Below are 16,545 nucleotides of genomic sequence, written 5' to 3' on the forward strand. Positions count from 1 at the left end.
GTAGTGAGGTTTTAGATGCCCTTGTCCATCTGGTGAAGCCTCATCCTCAGAGACCAGCTGTGTGGCTGTTGTAGCTAGCAACAGTTTTCTCTGCACACTATGAAGAGACAGGGGCATGGTTCATAAAGACCTGTAGCCTAAAAGGCTACTAGAAGTGACAGAGTGTGCCTAAAGGGCATTTTCTGATCAACCCAGATTGTGAGATGGAGAAACCCTCGTGTTTCCTGAAGAGCTGGAAAACAGGTGTGATAGAAAAGTGTCCCAGCTTGAAGAACTTTGATGGCTCTAAGGCACTTTGCAACACCATCTCTGTTGGAAATTTAGAATCCCAGAGTAAATACACAGGCACTTTACACTGATTTTACAGTTGGCCTTTGGGTGCTGTAATGAAAGATTTTTCACAACACTACTTTTGGCTCCACAGGACCCACTGGTAGCAGGCCCATTCCCACTTCCTGAAGATGGCATCCTGACACTGAAACAAGACTTTCCCATTCCCTCAGTCTTTCTTGTCCACATCTGTGCAAGACCCAGATCTGCTCCAGGTCAAGTATGTATTCTACTGTCAGACTCACCAGAAGAGAAACTGCTTCCTGCTTTAAATCTTACTAAGGAGAGCCAGACTGACATTTGGATCAACTATTCATTAAAACACAGTTCTTTCCTTTGATGAGAAGGTTCTCCAAGATATAATTCAAGATAAAGCGTTACAGAGCAAGTGGTAGGAGCCATCACTGAGATAAATGAAAGTTTATCCATTGCTGAAAAGTAATAATGCAGTGCTAAAAACTGCAGTATCTTTTTTAAAATCTCATGATATGCCACAAGGCTTGACAACAGCTCTCCAGTTAATAATTGATAACTAAAGATAAAATGGAATTGTGGCTGTCATATATTAGACATCTGTATCTGCTCATTCAGTTCATAGTGGTGCCCAGAGCCTCTGAAGGTCCTCTGCAAGGCTGATGGGTGGGAGACATAGGCTACAAAACCACAGAGCCAGGAATTTTGTTTTTTCACCTGGTCTCAATGGAAAAAAGTCAGAGCAAATAGTTAGTAAGGAAGGATGAACACAGAAACCTGATGTGGCTGATTGGTTTGTACAGTTTTCTTATGTGTGTTTTGACAGGTGACTGGTGTTCGTTTGATCCCTCTCACAAAGGGGCAGGTCACTGTGCTGTGGGATGATGATTATGTAAATTCAAAGTAAGTATCTTTTAAAATAAAATGGTTACAACTGAGTTACCAATGCATTACTACCTAAGTTGTCACCAGTCTTACAGAGTGAAACAGAGTGAAACAGGTTCAAAAATTAATGAATAATTGTTCCTTGAGAGATGTTGCAGTGCATTTGTCTGACAAAATGAACTGTAAGACCTGGATGCACTAACTGGGGAGAGCAACCCTGACTGGTTTGCTGCCTGACCAAAGGAATCTGCTTGTTTCTCACCAGCATTCAATGGCATTTCTGAGGGACTTGCCTTCAGCATAGCAGGCAGGAAGATTCATGGTGAAAGTTATCACCAAATGCCTAGGTGGGATCTTGCACATCTCTGTAAGGGATGTGAACAGGAAGACAAAACCTGGAATTCCTTGCTTCAGCAAACTGGACTGGACTGGAAACTCTGTAGGTGAACTGTCAGAGATGATCCATTGTACGACTACACCTCATGAAGCACTGACTTAGCTCCTTTTCAGGCCAGTCTCCCGTGACTCTTCAGCCTTGATAACCCGAGTTTGAGAGTAAAAGATGCTTAATATTTTGTCATGCTGCATATACACAATGTGGGAGTCAGCCTGGCTGTTCTGTGGGCTGTTGGGGCCCTGGTTATTTGTTATACTGACAATGCACGCCATCCTACATTTGGTAGGATTGAGTCAACTGACTGTTTCCTGGTTTTGGCCTTCTTGTTGAAATGGCCCCAAGACTAGTATTTGATTGCTCAACTCATTATCAGTTATATTTGCTGAGCTGTCTTTCTTTTTTTAGGTGTATAAAGACGTTTGAAGTGGAATTCTCATCAGATGGAAAAGCATACCGGCGGGTTAATGCCAAAGACACAATATTCACTCTCTGGGTCTACAGTCCAGGTATGGCAAGAATACGCATATTAGGTAAACTGTCATGTTGATATTGCCACTCATGTGTGTGAAACATTGTTTAGTAACTATTGAAGGTACATAACTTTCTGGTAACATACACTCCCAACACAAATAAGAGCACATCCCTGTGTTTAGGACCACATTCTCAGTGAGAGCCTTATTCTCAAGGACAGACACTGATTGACAAATAGTCATGAGGACTAAACACCCAAGTGAAAGAAGATAGTGTTGTTTTATTTGGGTATTTTTTGGTTTTGTTTTTTTTTTTGTTTAACCAGATGTGATCTATTCTGCAGCATGATTGTCTAACAGGTATTGATAATAAACACTGATGAGAGCTCTGTGAAACAGAAACAGACCTCGCCTCACAGTGATACTAATAAAGAGCAATTCAGAGATAGTTTTGGCAGAAACACTAGCTCATCTTAACCCGAGAAAATCTTAATGTGAGCAGGAGGTGCATAATAAAGTTCATGGCTATTATTGCAATATAAAGGCTACATAGGTAAACAAAAACTAAATCAGGGCTAAGGCAGATCTCTGAAACTAGTATTCATTATTATATTATATTACAATATTAAATACCAGTTTTATTTGTTTGTTTCAAAAACAACAAATACAAAAAAAAGACTACTCAAAAAAATCTCATGTCTCAGCAGCCTTTATTGCTAGGTACTTCCTCCTCGCCCATTATTTCTAGCATCCTTTTCCTTAAAGAAAAAAATACTAAAGCACACATAAAAATCATGTAAAGAGATAAAAAACCACCAAATTTATATTGCTTGTGGGGTCAAAGAGTCTGCTACAGAAAGCTGTGTTCTTTGAACTGGATCAAGGACGAAAATCAGCAGAACCACAGAACATCAACTTACCTGCCTTTAAAGTAAGTGGTGCTGCTTCCTGAGTTGAGCACAGGGTTTTCAGTCAGCCTGCGTGCTTCTTGTTCTGCTTCTTTGTTGATCCTGTCCCCACATAACTGTTTGAAAGGCACAATTCAGGCAGAAAAGTTAAGTCAGAAAAAAGAAGGAAATTACTAGTTGTTTGTTGCAGAAGATGTCATAGTCTTCTTCCAGAGGGACTGCTGGTAAAGCAGTCCTGTGGCTGTACTTGCAAATCCTAAGGAGGAGGGAGGAGGTTCCTTGATGCAAGAAGGCAAAAACGCTAGTACTTGGCCATGGGGAATTTGTAATTGTTTTTAGTTAGACACGCACAGACACATTTACATACGGCGCAGAACTGATTTCCCCAGCCCGTTCCACAAACCTGCATTTCACAGGAGTAGCGCCTGCTTCACATCCTCCAGGTGCCACAGGTGTCAGCGTTTCACAGTGACATTTCTAACCTTTTCATTTGCAGGAAGCTCAGTCTCCGGCTTTTACAGAGTGCGTGCCATTGACTACTGGGGGAAGGCAGGCCCGCCCTCTCTTCCCGTGGAGTATGCTGAAGCTTTCAAGTGACCCTGAAGAGTGGTGCCTGGCTTGGTGTCAGACTGGTGTATGTTCCCTGCAAATGACAAACCCCCAGAAAAATAAACTCCTCCCAGGCTGAGGAGGGAGTATGGAAAGGACCTGATGAAGCAAGTTAGGAATGCAAGTTAGAAGCAACTGCCCCTATTAACTCTTCATAGGACTAAAGACAGCATTATCAAACAGCCACAACTGACAACCCAACTGGTCAGAGGCTGCCATAGGATTGGGATTCAGTTAACTAGGAATTATGGGAATAAATATTTATTCTTCCCTATTTTACGCTGAACTAATGGCCAGGACAAGCAAAGATTTATAGAGGTCACAAACTGCAGCAGGAACTGGTCCATTGCTTCACTGTGTGAGTGAGGATGGCAGCAGAGACCTGATTGAGGGTAAACTGCCTGCCTTAGCTGGCAGGCTGTCCTGACATAATGGTTTGATGGAAAAGTGCCCAGAAACCAAACGCATCCAAAGCATGAGGTGAAGGATCCCTTCTTCCCTGCTGGTTAGTCACAGCAGGTTTTTTCAGATCAGTTGCCATGTCTTCAGGTGTATGAGGTTTTTCACTCTCTCACAGAGGAGTTTCCACCCAGCTCTCTGAGCATTTGTGACTGTTCCTGGCATGCCACAGCTATTTGCCATAGGCAGAGGAAGGGATAGCAGCTCATCCTCAGAGGGGAAGGTGACACAGAGAGCCCTAGGCTCCAAACTTCCTGCCTTTTCTGTTTTCTGTTTTTGCCCAAGTCGCCTGTTTGCACGATGGCCATGAGCCACTGCCTCTTTGTGGTAGAGGCTCTAACCCTGAAAGTCCCTCTTCCTCTCCCTTGCTGTCACCATTACTGTCACCTAGCTTGGCATCCTACAGCCCTTACAGGTGAGGTCTCCCCCCAGCACGCCTTGCCTCTCAGACTGTAAGTCACCACTTGGTTTTGGATAATCAGGAGAAAGCTAAAACACCAGTTAGAGCCTTTTGTGTTTTCGTATTTCAGGAGAGCACACTCTTGAATGCAGCAGGGCTGCTACTCACAACACTTAGGAAATTAACCAAGAACAGTTTGAGCTTCTATGCTTTGCAAGGCATGTGCACAAGTGTGAGATAGCCCTAGATCGTGGGCTACAGAACACTGCTGGCTGTGCTTGCAGCTGCCAAACACTTTATATAAACAGCAAAGTTCCCTGAAATTGCAGGGGTGTTTTTTTACTCTCCCCTTTTCACAATTGGCACAGTTTGAGCTATGCCTCTAAAACACTTGTAGAAAGAAGGATAATGCCAGTGAAAACAGCTGGAGTGTTTTCCATAAGGGGACTGACTTTGTCACACAAACAAATCCCCTACTGCTTTCTTTGCTGACATCAGCCACCTCACCAACATAACAACAAAGACTGTGTATTTGATGAAACATTGAGGTCTCAGAGAAAAAAAAACAAAAACAAAAACAAAACCGACAAGTTTGCACAGTAGGAGAGAGCTGAATTACCTCAAATGCCCTCACTTTTACAGCACAGAAAAGAAGCCTATACAAAAAGCCAGTACAGGCTGAGGTGTGGCCTTGTATCTCCTTACCTTCTGATTACTTGTTCATATACTTATACCGAAAATTAGCCTTAAAAGATTAATTTTGTCACAGAATTGAGGTGAAATATTTCTTGCCTCACTAAAGCTTGAATAGGGGTCACGTGTCACATTCTAATCTTCCAATTCCTTGTCCATAAGGCAGAACAGAAAAGGGCCATGGAGCCTACTGAAGCGATAACCTTCTCAGTTTTGGAAAAGTTACTGGTAAGTTCTACTTGGATGGAGATAGTAAAAATGCATTTTCAAGTTGTTATAGCTGTCCCTAAGTGAAGAATCAGGATACACATTTAAATAAAATCTAGCAGTTAAGACATATTGTTTTGCTAGTATGAGGTGGAACAACAAAAAATTATTTAGAGAAATATTAATTATAGGGATTTGAGAGATTTTAGTGTGTCTGAAGCAGGGAAAGATACAGGAGCTTGAGAGGACAGTTGACCCTGTTAGAATGTCCTACCTGAGTAGCCTTCTGGTTTAAAATTTTCCCACACTGGCAATCAGAATATAGCAATCTTTATCAGACCAGGGACAATGCACCAGCTACAACTGTTTGGAAAAAAAAAGAAACGTAGGTGTTCTGAAGAGTATTGATTTTATTATTCAGGGATATAGAAGAAAATATAAGTGCAAACCATGAAAAATAGAAGATTTCCTTTACAAATCTTCTTTGCTGCTATGGTATAAACTTATTCCTTTAAGGGATAAGTGTGTATAAACAATTACGGAGAGAAGATAATTTGATATTTACAGGCTTGAATGTATTTCAAACGAAGTGTAGAAGTTTCGGAATGCTCTTGTCTTTTCTCTAATTTAACGTCTACAGAAGAACATTATTTAATACTTGAAACTTGAGATTTCTGTAACGCTCTGTTGCTGACTCTGTCTGATATTGCTTTCAAAATTGCATGTTTAACTAATCTCCCCTGTTACCAGGCAGTGATCAGCCCCCCATCACAGTCTGAGTAGCAGGTGCTTAGTAGCTCTGTAGTATCAGAACCAAAGCAAGATTGCAGAGCAGTCAGGTGTATCTCTTGCTGGCCATAAATCCAAGTAAGAAAATCTAGCTGCATCTGCAAGATAGGATTGTTTGCCTGCACTTCAAACAAAACCTTCTGAGGGGATATAACAATTTTGCAACCATATAACAATTTTGCAACTGAAAGAATCTTTCAGCTGTGTTTTATTTTGTCTGATTGTGTATATGCTGCATTTGTTACCATGTTTTATGCTACCCAATAAAATCAGTTTTTAATCTTTCACATGAACCCTGTAAAAACAGGATCTGATCATTGTGTTGTAGAAACTGCTTGAAACTCTTGTGTCAAAAACTAAATCTTGGGAATTAAAGACCGTTCTCAAGGATTGTCATGGTTTAACCGCAGCCAGCAACCAAGTACCACACAGCAGCTCGCTGCCTCTACCAGCACAAGGTATAAAGGATACCTTGACTGGTGCATGTTCCAACATGACATAAAAATGAAACGTGAGAAGTACCTTACCATAAAAAATTTCAAGGCTTAAGTAGAAACCTAAGTGCATGTAATTGCCTCAGATACCACAGCCCAGGGGAAACCGGTCGAGCTCAACAGGGTATCATAGTGTCATATCTCAGGACTTGCAGTGTCCTTGCTGGGAGGAGGCTCACTGGTGTGTGAAGGACAATATCCTTGCAGGGTCCCTCCTGCTGTTGCACAGTCATAGATTTTCTGCAGCACTGAAGGACCTTCTGAGGACAAAACAACAGTCCGTTTAATTCGTTAACAGTTTTTTTGTCTTCTCTTGTTATTGGAAAGTTTGTGCAGGACAAAGATTATGACTTGGGACCTATACACACGCTTAAATAACAGAAATAGCAGGCTGCTTTTCATCAGCCAGCTCAAACAGCAGACAGAAGACTGCCTGCATCTAGATACACCCCAGATGTTTCATGTTGAACTTGATGGAATTTCAAGAGAAGTGTAAATCTTTTCAGAATACACTTTTGACTGCCTGCCCTACCCTACCTCGTCTTTTCACATTTCCTGCAGTTGTTGGAGAGAAATGGATATGAGGTAATGCCCATCTGTGTTATTAACTCACCAGATCACACGATGAGGGCCCGCTTGTGGTCCTGATGGGAACATGTTTCCCCAAGTACAAGTCAGATTCCTGGGGTGTGTATAAGTCTGTAGTGTATTCATCCAGAATCACCACTATGTTCCTATGAGCCTGGAGGCATAACCTTATGTGCCTGAGGGGGGATTTCACTGCCTAACTCATTTGGACAGGCTACACTAAGCACAATAAGCACTTGGTCCTGCATATAGATCATCTCTTCTTGCTAGAACTCCTAGCTGCTCTGGTCATACAGTTACTATAACCATAGATATTAAAAATCCCACTTCTCTAGGACTGGTAGTATTCATCTGAATGTTCTGTCCAAAGGACAGGCTCCTTCAGCTAAGGGTTAGTGCTGTCTAATCAGTTGTGATACAAGTCCTAAGTTCATGCATTCCACCCCAATACTTCCTCATGGGAGAGGAGTGCAGGTGGTGAACATTCAGTCGATGCACTGACCTTGCACTTCGTCCAGCAGAAAAGGCTGATATTTTCTCAACACTCTTAGTCTCTTTGTATGTGGGGTTTTAGCGTTGCCTGCTACTGCTCCTCTTTTTCTGTCCTTAGCTTTAGATGGGAGTTCACCATCTTGTTCCCTGTCAAGGTAGCTTTCCTGAGACCTGAAGAGCAAGGAACAAATAAAGATTTGAAGTTGGTTGAGAGCCTTATGAGCCTTATGAGAGCCTGGAAATCCTGGGAGAGACAAGCTTGAGAGACTTGCCTGCAGCCCTGGGATAATGTCTCTTGTTTTGGAGAAGAGTCTTTGGTTTCTATGTTCCTTCCAACAGATGCAGAAGATAATCATCAGCTACTGTAGACAAGATTGTTCAAGCATCTTGCAGAAACTGTTTGATAGTGTATGCTCTGGAGGTCTTCACTCAACATCAGCCTTCTGCCACACACCTTTTGAAAGCTTCAGGGGTAGGGGCTGTTCAGCTTAATCTTACCTCTATGCTTGGTAAACATAACTTATAAAAATTTCTGTTGTTGACAAACTACAGGGATCACCAGGTTGCTGGGGAAATTCTAGGCTGGTAGCTTTATTAATAGGAAATATTAGAAGTGAACGTGATTTTACTAGAAGCAGTGGGAAGTACATGTTAGTTACAGTGACTCATGTTACCCTTTTTCTACATGGGGTTTTCTAGACACTGCTCTTTTAATTTCCTCTGTCTGTTAAATTCTCAGCCAAAAAACCTGTCTGTTCTATGTCTTTCAGATCTGTACCTCTCGGATACTGAAAGCTTGATGATGAAGGCAGAGGGGAGTAAATTACTGTTTGTGCCACTGGAAATGCAAATAACTGCTCATTTAAAGTAATGTCCAGTGTTATTGAAAAGAACATCTGCTTTATTGCATTTGTGGTCCAGGGTCTAGTTAGAAATATTCTGTGTGGATTTTTGAGTATTCAGATGTACCAGAAGTGACTGTAAGATACTACCAGGCAGCAAAGATCACACTGTCAGCCTCATCTCAGAGTTGTTGTTCCAGAGGGTTTCTTAGCTTCAGAATTTAAATGGAAGTGGTGGTGGAAGAGATACGTTGTATATGCCAGGGCCCTGCAGGCACCCATAAGCTTTTGCTGCTTTGTGCAGCCTCACCTGGGACCTCTACCCACAAACTCGCTCCATCTGGCCCCAACAGGACAGCAGGTAATAAAAAACAGTCCCAGAAGTGTTTTGTTTTGTTTTTTTTAAAAACATTTATTGATTAATGCCACATTAGGTAATATTGTATTGCACACAGTTTACAGATCCCCCAATATGTTCATGTGTTTTTCAGGAAAAACACACTAGTCCTATGATTTTATTTTTTTATTAGCTGAGTGGCAACTTCAAGACCAAGAGGTCTGGTTTCTGAGCTTAAGGATAGGATCAGAAGTGTACTTTTAGCAGGCCCCTGGAAAGAAAGAAAAGTAAACTTTAGTCCTTTTAAGTAAGCTTGCAAAGTGCTTTAACAGCCTTTTAGTCTTCAGTGAAGCTGTACCTACAGCCTTCCTAGAGTACTTCTGAATCACAGTACAAGGTTAGGATGGGGGGTGCAAAAGCTGCTGTTTGCACTGCTCTATGTCTGTTGGCATAGCACTCGGCAGCCTTTCCCAGCTAGACATGAGCTTTCAGCTTTCGTGAGCACCTAGACATGCAAACCAGCTACCTTCCCTCTGCCACAGAGAGCGTTATGAGGGGGTGTGGGGCAGGGATGCCCATCCCACGCCCACAACCTTGGGTGATGCCAGCACCTGCTCTGCAGTGGAGGACTGGCTGGCACAAGGACATGCCGTTCAGAAGGTTTTAGCTGCTCTTCCTTGTCCCACAATGTGTGCCTTGTCCCACATGTGTGCTGCTGTGGCATTGGGCCTGGCCAACCTCCAGGCAAGGCAGTGAGTATGTGAGTGGTGGGCACTCAGCTGCCAACAAATAGGAGTTTCTGCTCCAGCACAGCCCTAAAAAATTATCTGCCTGTCTCATGGGCAGCATTTGAGCTAGATCAGCTCCCATACCTTCAGAAAAACGTTCTCGAAATGAGCTTTGGACACAGTCTGTTTGCATGTCTGTGGCACAACTGATGACTCCCACTGCCGGCAGGCACAGTCAGGAACACCCAGAGCCACTCATCACCACCCAGGACACAAATCGTGATGGAGCTAAGAAGAGTGAGGGTGCTCCTTTCTGGGGGCACCTTCTCCTCCTTTCCTGGAGGACATTGTTATCCAAGTGGTCAAGACCAGCATTTCCAAGGGCTGAAGCACAGGGTTGTTACATCCGTCCCTGTGCTATCTAATAGAGTAACAAAGCTGATCTTTTGGTAGTGTGCCAGTTTCAGCACACAGGGTTCCTGTGAGGGCAATCTTAAGGCTGCAGAACCAGCGTGCAACAGGCTCTTGCCCTTGCACAGACTTCCCTTTGTAGCTGTTTCTTACCAGATCTGACATTAAAAAAACGTTGCTTAACGAGTACACCTTAGTTTGCTATGGTTCTGTCACATTAACAGCAAATGCAATCACCTACTCTGCAACTCGGTTAAGTTCGCTAATTGGCCCACAGTACCTGACTGCAGCACGGGCTGGAACTGGCCAGACATGCAGATTTCTTCCTGCTTCTGGCGCACAATGCGCTGGATGGCCGGGGGGAGGCCGCGGGGGTTGCGTGAGAAGATCAGGGAGTAGCCGTCGTCACAGGAGCCGTCCTCCTTCAGGCTGCGGCAGGCGTAGGTGATGGCATAGTTATCGTAGTCGGTGTCAATCACCCAGTAGTTGTCCCCTGAAACACCAGAACGTGCGTGTTGGTCACAGTGGGCAAGACAGAGTGTGGGGGGGGTTGTGCTTCCACAGGGAGACACCTCACTTCAGCACATGGCAGGGATAGCTTCCCAAAGGATCTAGTATCGCCTCCCATGTGCACCCTGAAGTGAAGAACTGGGACAAGCACAGGGAATCTTGAGGCTGTGTTGTTCCCCGTGGCGCTCAGTGCGTTTTCACCTTTTGTTTCTTAGGCTAGAAGTATGAGGAGGACTAGGACTTTCTAGGTTTGCAATGACAAAAAAAATCTCTTTTTGTTCCTTGCTCAAGTATGGTGAAGGGAAGGGCATACAGAATAAATTTTGGCCATACAGATTGCACTTCCTATACAGGAAGCCTCAGCAAAACATGCCTCCTGCTTCCTAGCCTAGCTCAGCTGAGTTCATTTTGGTGTGCCTTATCTTCCAGTACTGAGTGAGTGTACTTCTTTCTTACTCATTAGCGGGCCAAGTCCTCCACAAGTTCCATAGCTGGATTCCCACAGCTAAGGGACACTCAGGCACACAGGATGGGGTTTGCACACAGGGTGCGTAACTGAGGTTCAGAATGAGCAGTTGCTGCAACAGGAACTTCAGTTAACAGCTCCATTCCTTTGAGTCCAGCTATGTCTGTCTGAGGGAAACTGTGCCTGGCTGCTGAAGGAGACCTGTGCCTGGCTGCTGGAGGGCAAATATGGGTCCACGTCTCCTCCAATTAGCTATGAAGACCTCAAGGATGACTGAACTCAGCGTTTTTATATGCCCACAGGGGGGCCCAGGAACTATGCTTCACTAAGTTCAACACCTCACCTGGCTGGACAAAACCTGTGTGTGTGGCCCAATGCCTCTAAGCTGCACCCTCCCTGTGTATGGTGTATCAGAGGGGTCTCTGTGGAGTCTCTGGATCCTGCCTCTTCTGTGGAGATAAAATACACTGCTTGCATAAAGCATCCCCCCCCCCCCCCCAAAAAAAGGATGTTTGTCTGCACTTGGAGCAATTTGAGCTGAACTGTTTTCCCTGCTCATATGTTGAAATGCACACCTGGGGAGCCGTAAGCAATTGGCCAGCATCAGAGGGCTGGAGAAGTTCGCTTACCACCACTGGAGAGGTAGCTGGCCAGTCCCTGGTAGGTCATGTACATTTTTGCTGGAGTGGTTGGGTCAGGTACGGTGTACTGAGCAGCCATGTCAGCACAGATCACCCAGAAACTGCAACGAGATCCATGAGATTCAGGGTAAAACCTGGCAGCATGTGAGCTCTAAATGGGTGTCCCTCACTCAGGACTTGGGCACAACTGCCTCAGGAATGGGCATGGCCTCTCTTAATGCCAAGTCAGTGTTTGTCTTTAAGTGATGCAAACCGCACACGCACACACAAACACACACACACACACATACAGAGTGCATTGCTGCTGTCTGGTTCCCAACTCTGCTGTATGATTATGCTGTGGCTGGGGCAGCACCTCCTGACCCTATGGCTTTTTGCCACCCATATCTGTACAAGCAGACAGCCACCAAGCAAAAATGATGAATGTCATTTCTTGGCTCCCTGCTAGCAGACTGCAGAGTGAGGTGACCTGCATTTGGGCTCATTTGGAGTCATTCACTGTGTCCCCAGGCAGAGGCAGGGAGTCGACTCTCCTCTCTCTAACCCTTCCTAGCACTATTGGCACAGGGATGTCTGTCACAAGCACTGTAATAATTATAGCCCCCCCTTCCAAGCTAGTTAAAAGCCATCACACAGCCTTTGAGACCCTTTTAGGTGCCCATTTCTTCCAATGCCCTTTTCTGGTTGGGATCTGTTTGCTTTGAATAGCACCCACGTTTTAGCACAGTTTGTCAAGCATTGCCTGGATTTGTGAAACAGTGGAAAGATCTTCATTCCCTTCCTTGCTCTGGCTGCACTTCCCCTTTATCCTGCCTTTGCAGAAATAAAATTCCCAGCAGCTCTGAGACCCTGCTTGATTTCTGAAGAGTCCTTTCAGGAATCTTCCCACTTGCACTGTGTGGCCTGTCTGCAAAGCTTCATTTACCCCTTCCCAAAATCTCCTGGAGTGCTGCGCTGTTAAGACTTTCAAGGTTCATAGCCACCTGCTAGTGCTAGCCTAGCTAACCAGGAGCCCCAGATTTTCTTTTCTGCTCTCAGAAAGCTATTTAATCCCTTTACATGCCGTAATTCCTTGTAGTAATCATGACCAACAGGCAAAACTCTAAGCTTCTCACCATCTGTCTATTCAGGCATTGCAATGGCATCTCAGAGTTAACCACATATTTTCCTCAGAAATCTAACACTGTTGAGAGGTCTGTGACAGCAATGCTCACTTACACCCCTCTCCTTCCCCTGAACCTCTCAGTGAAATGAGAGCTATCCTGCCCTTGCAGCACCCAAGCCTTCGCTAGCTCCTTCACTTGTTGCAATTCATTTACTTAACCACTCCATCATTCAAGATTTGTCTTAATAACTGATTTTATGCAGTAGTTTTCTGATGGACCCAAACCTGAGCCAGGATGAAAAGTAACCCAGCACTCAAAAGTGTCTAAATTCTAGCTTCTAATATCATGCCTTGGCTGGGCTTCCCTTTTCAATGAAGAAAACCCAGTCATGTTCTATGCTCAGAATAGATCACCATCCATATCCCCCTTATCTGGTACCTCTTGGCAGCAGCTAGAGCTGAAAATCAAAAGAGCTCACCCAAAAAGCTTCACTCGGCCTTTGGAAGACGCTGTCATTGTGCCATCTTCCTCCACGGTGTATTCAGCAGAGATGTTGTCCTGAAGGAAAAGGCCTTCTGGATCCTTCTTGGCCAGGGCATACCATTTCCCTGCATACTAACATGAAGGTGTATTAATATCTGAATTAATCACAATGGCCAGATTAGCACAAAAACGATTTTGTGATCATGGTGCCTCTCTGACTCCCCGTTGCCTGGCCTATGGATAAAGTCTGAGTTTGGGTGGGTGTGCAGCACACAGGTCCTGCAGTGCTGCCTGGTGAGCCCTTGCCTCCAGGAGGCAAGGTGAGCCAAGGGAGCAGGTCTATCAGATCTGCACTGCTGTGTGCATGTACTCGTTGTCAGGTGAGACATTCCTGTCATAGTGACCCCCCACTGAAAGCTTCTCCCATCCTGAGATGCCTGCTGGGAGTCAGGCTGGTTCTTCCCTGTTCCCGTTCAGGTGCCTGCTCTTCCATGGAAGATGCCATCAACAATACCAAACTGCAGCCACAAAGACCTCAGCAAGCTAGCTGGAGACATACTTAGGGGCTGCCAGGGGCCACAGTTGATCTCTGACAGTGAAAAGGGTCTACCCAGCAAAGCAGAAAGCAATGTCTGTGTGCTCAATGAAAAGGAGAGGGTGTGCTGGGGAAAGTAGCAACAGTGAGAAAAGAAATCAGATCAAGGGGAAGAAAATGTCTATGAAAAAATGGTTCCCTGGAAATGTACAAGCAGTATCTAGTGAAATGAAAACAAGATCTGAACAGATGACTGACAGATAGGAAGACCCTTAAAAGTTAACATTATTTGTAGAAATACTGAAAAAAAGGCAGAAGCTAGCTGTGTTAAATTTGATTCTCCAGTGAACCTAATGAGATCTGTTTGGCAAGTTATGTGCTTAAGCCTGAAACAAGTCTATAATTCCCAAATACAAGAACCTGAGCAAAAACTTTGACCTTTTAAAACTGAGATGTTCCCAAAGCTCTCCCCAGAAACGGGTCCAGCAACGCCAATCTTGTATAGAGGGAGTGCTTGCCATATCCCAGCTGCATATGGGAGTGGGATGTTTGCTGAGCATTAGTTAAAACTGGTACTGGCACACTAGTCTGGACCTTTCCAACAGCAAGTAAGCCCTCATTTCCTTCTCAGAGGCACAAATGATGTGTTTGAACAAGAGTCAATGTTCATGATACCAAACTAGTTAAGATTTCAGTTTGCTGTGACTTCCAAAACTGGCTGATGGTGGATGCAAGTACCCCAGGTCATCTGTTTGAGCTTTGTCTCTGATGTGGATCTAAATTGTTTCATTCATGGGCCTGCTCAAATCTGAAATCCATATTGAGTGTCTAGCTAACAGAAAACAACATCTAATAGAGTAACATTTCTTATTTTCAAGGCCCATTTTACCATAATGGTCAGAGGGTTAAACTACTGAGAAAAGCAAACTACAGGGACAGCATCTGTGAGACAGCACACAAAAGAGGTTAACTTTCTGGTGAAGAACGCCTTTAGACTAACACAACTCAACCTTAAAAAACAAAAAGTTCTTCACATATACTGTTGAAGTAACCATAGTTACCCTTTTTGGATCAAAATTGTCTTTCACAGAGAAAGACTCCACTGCGCAGGTCTGAGCTAGGCTATATCCAACACTGGAGAAGACCGAGGCCAGGAAAACGTACTGCGCGTATTTCATTCTGCAAGACAAAAGCAAATACAGAGTTTTACTTCGTGCAGTAGGTGGGCATTGCAAGTGCTGTGCCTGCAGGTGCATTTCCCTCATTTTAAAACTAGTTTCTTTCCAAACTGAGTGCACTACCAGCTCCTCCACCGAGAAACTATGGAGTCGTTGTGGTGCCTGAATTCAGCCAAAACTGAACAGCAATGGTAATTACTTTGCAAGAGTATTTTGCATGCCAGTAGTAGTATTGCAGTGCATGATATTCTTACATTATAAATCTAGGCAGACTACGGATAGGGTTGGTAAGACTTGGTAAAAAATTCAAATGTTTTGAATTTTGTTTTCATGGGAAGGAAAATGCTCTGATGAACTCTGGTAAAGCACTGTAGGTTGTAAAACACACCTTGGTATTGCCTGCCCTCTGGCCATTCCTTCTCCAAACACAATGAATAATATTAGTTTGCTAAAAGCCTGATCTGTCATTGCAGAACAACCACTAAGTGCCTGTGGCTTTATTTGTCTCCATGGGCATCCCAGTTCATCCATATCCCAGCATAATTCTCAGTCTTTGGAAAGAGAGCATCTTCATGATACATTATTGGGAAGTATTTGACCCTGAATACCTGTCCTGATGCCAAGATAAAACTGTTGCCTGAAACTTGTTAGCAGCATCCAGGCTGAGCTACCAACCCAAGACCCAAACACCCATGCAGCTACTCTGTTCCTAGCTGCTGCTGTGCAAGCTGCACTTCCCTGCTGCAATAGATGCTAATCTGGTCCACCTCTGCTGAAGAGAGACCTACCTGGATGGGGTGGAGATGTTGGAGATCCTTGAGACCACTCTGCTTCAGTCTTTGGGCTGCAGGTAGCAGGAGAGTTTTGTGTCAATTGCCCTCCAGCTGCCTTTAAATAAGGAATCTGCAAAGTCACTAATTGGTTATTTTTGCTCTTGTGCCTGAATAAAACACTTAATCTTGGATAATCCATTATGTAAAAACCAACTTTAATCCTCGCACTGGTGGGTCTGACTGCTATAGTGATACAAACACAGCTTTTACATAATGGAAAAGCTGCCCAGAAAGCTAATAAATCTGCTGATTTAATTGTACTACACCTTTGTCTCATTGAAGTCTTTCTGCTTCAAACACATGTTAGGAGAATAAGCACAGAGCATTAATCAGAGAAACACTTGGACTATACATACTCATCTGCAGAAGCATGTGTTTGAGTTTGACAAGATTCATGGTGTAGATACATAATTAGCTCTTCTGATGCCTGCATCATCAGATTGAGGTGATCCTTGCAAAAGTAGAAAGATGTTATGCACTACCTACAGTGGTGAGGGGACAAAAAAGTGCCAAAATACAAACTTTTGCCTTCATGTATTCACATCAAAATCTCAGAGTCCCCAGTTCTCCTGTGCACTGCAACACTTTTATGCACATTCTTCCCAGCTGATTTTGTAAGCATTTCCAGTTGCATAAATACTATAGCTCTCTCCTTCCCTAAATGTTCTTCCTAGGAGCCTTTCATGGGGATACAGTAAAACACGAAAGGATGAGAAAGCAGAAATTACTAGAAAAATACTTTTGGCAGCAAACCGTGCCTGTCATTCTCAAGTGCCCAAAG

The 16,545-nt window shown here is 44.0% G+C and overlaps 2 protein-coding genes across 4 annotated transcripts in view; one reads left to right on the forward strand and one right to left on the reverse strand.

The window, feature by feature from the left end:
• IDUA (alpha-L-iduronidase) overlaps positions 1–6,407 on the forward strand; it is a 44,930-nt gene extending 38,523 nt beyond the window's left edge. For both annotated transcript variants that reach the window (XM_051777564.1, XM_051777565.1), the window contains 4 exons: positions 425–550; positions 1,130–1,206; positions 1,991–2,091; positions 3,460–6,407. In XM_051777564.1, the coding sequence (XP_051633524.1) occupies positions 425–550; positions 1,130–1,206; positions 1,991–2,091; positions 3,460–3,560 (405 nt within the window). In that variant the 3' untranslated portion in view covers positions 3,561–6,407. The remainder of the gene's footprint in view (positions 1–424; positions 551–1,129; positions 1,207–1,990; positions 2,092–3,459) is intronic.
• A 2,569-nt stretch (positions 6,408–8,976) lies between these two features.
• On the reverse strand, positions 8,977–15,792 carry LOC127466610 (purpurin). Of its 2 annotated transcripts, XM_051777593.1 has the most exons (6): positions 15,720–15,792; positions 14,815–14,932; positions 13,214–13,350; positions 11,618–11,730; positions 10,293–10,505; positions 8,977–9,144 (listed from the first exon to the last, which is right to left on the reverse strand). In XM_051777593.1, exons 2-6 carry the CDS (start codon positions 14,929–14,931, stop codon positions 9,134–9,136), a joined length of 591 nt encoding a protein of 196 aa, XP_051633553.1. In that variant the 5' UTR covers position 14,932; positions 15,720–15,792; the 3' UTR covers positions 8,977–9,133. The 2 variants fall into 2 exon arrangements, with proteins under 2 accessions (XP_051633553.1, XP_051633552.1); XM_051777592.1 differs by lacking the exon at positions 8,977–9,144 and having other exon boundaries at positions 10,140–10,505.
• Positions 15,793–16,545: the final 753 nt, after the last annotated feature.

The sequence above is a fragment of the Manacus candei genome, unplaced genomic scaffold (assembly GCF_025592945.1).
Source record: "Manacus candei isolate 608988 ecotype Guabito, Panama unplaced genomic scaffold, ASM2559294v1 h1tg000010l, whole genome shotgun sequence".
Taxonomy (NCBI): Eukaryota; Metazoa; Chordata; class Aves; order Passeriformes; family Pipridae; genus Manacus; species Manacus candei.

What these genes read in the sequence shown, in the direction of transcription:
- LOC127466610 (XM_051777592.1), bottom strand. Translation starts at nt 14,931, where the DNA reads ATGAAATACGCGCAGTACGTTTTCCTGGCCTCGGTCTTCTCCAGTGTT. An exon ending in GGCCGAGTGAAGCTTTTTGG is followed by an intron (nt 11,731 to 13,213) that starts GTGAGCTCTTTT and finishes ATCTCGTTGCAG; the next exon opens with TTTCTGGGTGATCTGTGCTG. An exon ending in CAGCTACCTCTCCAGTGGTG is followed by an intron (nt 10,506 to 11,617) that starts GTAAGCGAACTT and finishes CTGGTGTTTCAG; the next exon opens with GGGACAACTACTGGGTGATT.